Here is a 7,500-nt window from a genome sequence, read left to right on the forward strand (position 1 = left end):
CCTATTCCCTTTTCTGGGTAGACTATGCAACTAGCATAGCATTTACCTGAAAGCCTAAATCCACAGTTGAGCAGCTGTAGCAATTATTGCATTACACTTTATTTACCAGATACTATTATCTAAAGTAAGTTACAGAAGAGGACAAGATCAGCAACATACAATTTGAATGGAAAATACACAGTGGTAGGCGTGCAGATGAGTGGGGTTAGTTTTGTTACGCAGGGAACCCAACTGATGTGCACTAAAGTTAAATTCAAGATTGGACTCAAATGGCTGCCTGGTCCCATTCCAAAACAGCAGGCGCTGCTACCAGCCCCAGTTATTCCCAGCCCAAAGTGATGACTGGAGCAGCCATTTCAAGTGAATTACACTCGGTAAATTGTTCCACTTAACTCTATTATGTGACATTGCTCTGCAGTTGTGCTCTGTTAAGGAGGTAATGAGGAACCACTTTTTTTTCTTTTCTTTATTCTTTTCTTTTCCTGAGTGTTTGTGAGAGCTGCGTACGTGTTTGTATGCATATGTGTAAGCCCTTTGTTGTTTCTTTCCAGAGAAACTTTGTGACAGACCAGTCAGGTTTAATTGGCTTGGTAACAAAAGTACAAAAGGGGGCTGGACTTGGACTTTGACCAAGGGTGGTGGACCCCTCTCTTGCCTTCTTCAGAGTAGAGCTGCTTCAAGTGGGAAAGGGAGAGGGAAAGAAACATTGGAAGAGGTGTGCGTGTGCTTGTGTGTGTCTGTGGTGTGTGTGTATGTGTGTGTCGTCTGTGTGTGTGTGCGCGTTTGTGTTCCTGACACCTGAGAGAGGATGTTGAGGTTTGTTCACTGTACAGAAATATATTTAGACTGGGATAAGCAATGTAGGGGTGTTGACAGTGCGGCATGAGTAGGCTCAGGTTGTGTGTCTACTACAGTATGTGTCTCCAGAATTGGACATGTCGTGTTGTGTAAGCCCCTGTGGTGGGACTAGAATCAGTTTAAGGGGCTCGGTCACACACACACACACACACACACACGCGCGCGCACGCACGCAGACACACACACATGCAAGCACACAGACTTTATATATTCTACTATATTCAACAAAGTCCAGTGGATTTCTACTGCCGACAGAAAGCTGAGTTGGCCTCCAAACCATCAAAACCGCATTCATCAAATTGCACTCACACACACACACACACACACACACACACACACACACACACACACACACACACACACACACACACACACACACACACACACACACACACACACACACACACACACTGTGCACACACTAGACACGTAGTCTCTGTCCTTGTCCCTCTGTGTTCTGTGTAGTGAGTGGGTCGCAGATATGCTTTTGCTCTCTCACCATACACACACACACACACACACACACACACACACACACACACACACACACACACACACACACACACACACACTTCTCTGGAAACATTATTCTGCTCCCAGTTGGTTAGCTTTGCTAAGCAGTGAAACCGTTTATTTCTGTTGGGGAAAATTGACCAGTGAATGAACAAAGAAAGTCAAAGAATATAACACTGTGTTAGCAGTGTGCAGCCCTGACTAACTAACAGTGCAACCAGAACGGTGCAGCCTTTTTGACGATTTTGTGCCATCGCAAAAATGTCAAATTTGACCATAATTTGAAGCCCAAGACTATTGCCTATTAATCTTGATTTTCTAACTGTATATATAATAATAATATACAATATGTAGCAATAAAACATATATTTGTGTGTCATTGCATATGGTATAAAATTGGTGGGCCTCCCATTCCCCAACCACAATAACATCCACAGGGTGTGAGGAGTGTAGCAGCATTCATTCCACCCTAAACCTGTTGAGCCATTGTGAGTCCTCCATCACCATAGCTACCTACAGTGCGCTGCTTGTTGCTTTTAACATTGGGATTCAGTAGATGGACGGGGGGCGTATTCACTCTGAGTTTCACACATTGTGGCCAAATAAATTGAACAGAAAAAATGGACAGATTACAAGTCTGTAACTTCTAAATCATTAAAGTGACCCTTGCTGACCACATACAGAAATATAGCTTACGTAGCATCTTCTATATTGTCACATTTAGCATCTACAGTGGGAAACAGTACTTTGGTCTCCTGACATGGGAGACATGTGGATGGCAAAAAAGTAAACAGATACGTACTTTACATGCTTTGTTTTCCCTGAGTGACATGAATGCAAGTGACATGAATGAGCCTTGTGCTGCACGCCTGTCAAAGCCCATGCATCGATATTATTAAGTTGAGTTTTCCTTTGTTGTATTTCCTTTTTATTTTCCCCTTTTACTGGGTGTTGTTTTATTTGTTTGTTTGTGTGTTGATGTTTGAGTGGGAGAGAGAGAGAGAGAGAGAGAGAGAGAGAGAGAGAGAGAGAGAGAGAGAGAAAGAGAGAGAGAGAGAGAGAGAGAGAGAGAGAGAGAGAGAGAGAGTTTGTGTAACCTCTCTAGAGTCCATGGGCGGGGTCGGGGAGGTCTTCACCTCTCTGCACCTCTCACTCTCTGCAGCTAGCCTTCAGAAGCTGTGTGTCTCTAAAGCGATTTGCTTGTTTGTTTGTTTATTTGTTTGTGTGTGTGTGCGTGTGTCTGTGTGCTCGTATTTGGGAGGGTGGTTGTCAGCATGGGGCTTTGAAGATTTGTCGGGGCTCAGGCTGTGCTCCGCGGCCTGCCGTAATTGGTTAGATGGCGACATTTCACATAATTCCCACGCGGAAAAGTAGATCGTGTGTCACAGCCAGAGGTGTGCGTGTGTTTTTGTGTGGTGGTGTGGGTGTGTGCGTGTGTGTGCGTGTACCAGTGTGCACCAGTGTGTGGTAGCTGTTGCAAACTTATAAAACATAGTCAGATCCGTTCAGGTCAGGAGAGTTTACAATACGCCACTCTTGGAACATTCTGCAGCTCATCAGACAGGGTAGTGCCTGAGGGTACTCACCCTCCCTCTTTCTCTCTCTAGCCCTCTCTCTCTCGCTCTCTCTCTCTCTCTCTCTCTCTCTCTCTCTCTCTCTCTGTACATCTCTCTACCTCTCATTCATGCTCATGCTCACACTCACACGCACATACAGAAATTTTAAGTCTGCAAAGTTGTCACAGGTGAATCAAGTTGAAGCAGAACAACAAAAACTGTAGGCATCAGTGAAATGTTCAAAATGCTTAGCCAGCCGTGTCCAGACCCATCACCTGTGCCGTCCGTCACCTTGGCCCTGCGTAGGACTGCATGCCTGACCGGTCAGACTCCTGCTAGCGTGGCGAGCTGACCACTGCTAATGTAGGCATTAGCATAAACAACACATTCAGCCCAGTGTTACAAGATTAACCTGCAAAGCGGCTTTTTGAACAGGACAGGTTGTTGTCTCACTTTGTACAGTTGGATGTGTTTGTTCACTATTATACAACTTAATGAAATTAATTCATAAGTTTATCCATCCATACTCTTTCATCTACAACAGTTTCTTCAGTTCTGCTAGTAAAGAATTTGAGTGTTGCCCTGCCTCATTGCCATGGCTGAGAAAGGCCTGCTCAAATCTAAATCAGTGATTCATTCATCGGGAGGAACCCATAAAATAATTACAGTCCACCCCCTGTGAATCATTCTGAAATGTTTATCATCAGCGCTGCTGCTATAAACATTTATAAGAATTGTGTTTTGATGTACCTGGTGTGGTGCGTGATGATTATATGAAGTGTTTTGACCAGCGTGGTGGTTCATGTATTACATGTTGACCCTTACCTTCTCCTTGTTTTATTTGCCTCCCACAGAAGACGTTTGTGGCGAGCCCCTTCTCCGACCCGCTGAAGGTGAACGCGTCTCCGTCGGTGTCTAAGAGCATCGAGGACCCAGAGATGCTGTGGGTCATGGGGCCTGTACTGGCTGTGGTCCTCATTATCATCATCGTCATCGCCATCCTGCTGTTCAAGAGGTGAGGAAACACACAAACTTCCTTCCTATCCTCATCCCCTTTCTACCTGAAAGCTTAGCTCTCCCGAAAGGATCAACATGGAGGGAGAGACAAACAAGGGGAAGGGGGAGGGGGAGGAGCAGGGGGGCACGAGGCTCGGCTAGCGTCTTCTGTAACCGTGCATGCTGGGAATTGTAGTTAAGGTAACCCGCGATCAGCCAGTTTATGAAGAAAACTTCACAGGGTCACATCTAGCGTTAATCTTGCGATAAAAAAAATTATCGCCGTTATAAAGGGGTTGAGTTAACGCGATAATAACGCAATAATTTTGACAGCACTAAAAAAAAATGATGATTGTAGAATTAGAAGATGGAAGATGATGTGTCAGTCCTTGTGTCCTGTGAAGGCCCTCTATCAGTGAAGCATTCTCTGAATCATCCTGACTGACTAGATCCCTTCACTGGTTATCCACAACTGGCCCCTTTTACAACCAAAACATTTGGGGTGTAATAAGATCTCTGAAAAGCAAAGCATTTAGTAAGATATAGGCTATTCGATTTGGCAGACACTTTTATTCAAAGTGACTTTCAAGGGCTGGAGCAAGGCATACTGTAAGCTGCAGAACTCGAAGGAGTGTTGCGGTAAGTACTGTGTGCCAAGCTGCTGAAAAAAAAAAAACAGTGGGTGGTTGTTGTGATGATTGTTTGTGTGAGCCAGCCAGGGTAGGAGGGTTTCTTGAAGTCTTTCTTGTGTCTTCAAAAGTCTATAGTCTTCAAAAGCCTGGATAGGAACCCCCTTTACTCTGATAGCAAACATAAGCTTTGTCTGATAGTGAGGTGATGTTCAAACCAAGGCAATGTTGTGAATGGTAGTTGGGGGTGGGGGGGGGGACTTCTGTATTAGAAGTCTGAGACGGGTAAGCAAAGTAAGGGTTGTTCCAGAGCTGCTAACAGCGCAGCAGGAAGTCCAATCATCACCTAGCAGTCCTAGCTTGGCCGGACTGACTGAACCCTGTCCAAGTCTCACAATAGGGTTCGCCTGCCACCGTCTTCCCTCCTCGCCTCCACTGCGATCACCGGCTTGCTCTCAGATCTCACGCCAGGCTTCCGGAACCATTATCGGATCGCATGTCTGGACAGTAACGCGCTCGTTCGTTTTGGTTACGGATCGACTTCTCGAGATGACGTGCCAAACCTACAAGGAGAGCCAGGCTCTGGCACTTCTCTAATAACGGGACGACAGCTCATCAGCGAGTGTGTTTCAGAGGGAGGATGTTGTCGTTTATTGTTGTTGATGTTGTTGTTTTGCCCGGAGCGGGACACGGTAGGGTTCGACTGGGGTCTCCAGTGGCCTCTCGTGACTTTGGCTGGTGTGCTGAGCAGAGTGACTGCTCCCCCCCCCAGCAAGTCATCAGTGCTGATTCATCACTCTTTCAATCTATCTCTCTATTCCACTGTTTTGTTCTCTCTCTCTCTCTCTCTCTCTCTCTCTCTCACTCTCTCACTCACTCACTCACTCACTCACTCACTCACTCACTCACACACACACACACACACACACACTCACTCACTCACTCACTCACTCACTCACTCACTCACTCACACATACCCATTCTCTCTTTCTCTCTCTCTCTCTCTCTCTCTCTCTCTCTCTCTCTCTCTCTCTCTCTCTCTCTCTCTCTCTCACACACACACACACACACTCACTCACTCACTCACTCACTCACACATACTCATTCTCTTTCTCTCTCTCTCTCTCTCTCTCTCTCTCACACACACACACACACACACACACACACACACACACACACACACACACACACACACACACACACACACACTCACTCACTCACTCACTCACTCACTCACTCACTCACACATACTCATTCTCTCTCTCTCTCTCTCTCTCTCTCTCTCTCTCTCTCTCTCTCTCTCTCTCTCTCTCTCTCTCTCTCTCTCTCTCTCTCTCTTTCCCTCTTTCCTCCAGTCTTCTTTCCCTGTGTTCTGCTCCTCTCGCTATCAGTCTTTCACTTTCTCCCTCGCCAGCTCACCTCCCTTCCATCTCTCACATTCTCATTTTCTCATCTCTCGGTCTCACCAGCCCTGGCGCTAGTCCTGATAATAATGACATCTCTGATGGGACACGAAGTCTGGCTGTCCTGTGGATGTGGCGCACCAGTGGCTGCCACTATTTCTCTTTATTTCTCTCTCTCTTGTTCTCTCTCTCATTTCATCTTATGTCATTTCACAGGGTTTTTTTTTTTTACCCCTGCCAGCGCTCCTTTCTCCTTCACCGCCTTAGTTTCACTTACTTTTCCTCCTATTTTAGCCTGTCTGTGTGTCTCTCTTCAATCATCCTGTCTTTGCTGTGTCTTACTCTTCTCCCTTCACCACATCAGAACATTTTCTGTCTTATTTTTTTCCTCATGTCTCTGTTTTGGTGTCTTTTTCACCATTGAAAAAGTGTCTACGTCAGACTTCCCCACCCCGTCTCACTCTCTTTCAGGCTTTCTCTCTCTGTCTCGCTCTTTTTCCTCTTCTCGCTCTCTCTTCCTCCATCTCACTCTCTCACTCTCTCTCTCTACCACTTTCCTTAAGACCAACGATTTTACTCCTAAATCCCATTAGTACCCTGTGACATTTCTTTGGAGAAATTGCCTGATTAACTTGTGGCCCCATTCTTTGTCTTCCTTCCTGGTCCGTCCGTGCGTGCGTCCGTCCGTCCTTTGGTGCCTGGCTGCTGCCTATCTATCTGTGCAGATCTCTGTCTGTGTGCTTGGCCCTTATCTCTCCTCAATCTCCCGCTCTTATCCCCACTTCACCTGGGGCCCTCTGCAAAGGACATGCACCTGTCGCCGCTCAGACGACTTTACCTCCTTCACGAGCTGAGGGGTGCACGCTTTCAAGACCTCTACAGATGAAGGTCACGGTCACCCTGTCTGCTAGCACCACTAATGCAGATTTTTATTCTGTTTAAATGTTCTTTTCTTTCTTTTTTGCCTTGGAATATGACTGCTCAGCTGATCATTTTCTCAGTCTGTCCAGTGTTTACAATAAGGGATTCGCACGCGGGACTGCTAATTGTGTCATCTTTTTTTAACCTTTAATCAGATCTACCTATAGAAAGGGGTTGCCATCTCAATTGATAGTTTCCTCAGCACCTTCATCAGTATATGTAGCTCATGATGAGGCTGCAAATAGAGGCAGCTTAGCAGAGTCAGAGGAAAAATAGAAAGTGCTTGATCTACAACCGCCAATAGTATGCTAAGTTATTGCATTGCCAATACAATGGACAATACTGGACTCAGCAAGCTAACAGAAGACATGCAAGAGTATTGGCAAAGGACCATGAAATGCTTCATTCATCCCATGGAGGCAAGTAAAGAGGAGCGAATACAAGCAAAGAGAAGCAAAGGCAAGAAGTCTTACCACTGTAACACCTTTTTTAACCATTGAGCTGTCAGAACAGAATGGAACGGCAAATTTCTCCTCGCTTCACCCAATTTGTTTCAATGGGCTTACATGTACTTACACAGAGTATTCTGGTGATTCTGCACTTGGCCGTCATCAGCGTGAGAGC

The 7,500-nt window shown here is 45.9% G+C and overlaps 1 protein-coding gene across 1 annotated transcript in view; it reads left to right on the plus strand.

Moving 5' to 3' along the window:
• Positions 1–7,500, plus strand: part of ptprfa (protein tyrosine phosphatase receptor type Fa) — a 248,725-nt gene that overhangs the window by 188,633 nt on the left and 52,592 nt on the right. Inside the window, exon 21 of the mRNA XM_063201608.1 lies at positions 3,782–3,942. Coding sequence (XP_063057678.1) covers positions 3,782–3,942 — 161 coding nt within the window. The remainder of the gene's footprint in view (positions 1–3,781; positions 3,943–7,500) is intronic.

Source organism: Engraulis encrasicolus, chromosome 6 (genome assembly GCF_034702125.1).
Source record: "Engraulis encrasicolus isolate BLACKSEA-1 chromosome 6, IST_EnEncr_1.0, whole genome shotgun sequence".
In the NCBI taxonomy this organism is placed as follows: Eukaryota; Metazoa; Chordata; class Actinopteri; order Clupeiformes; family Engraulidae; genus Engraulis; species Engraulis encrasicolus.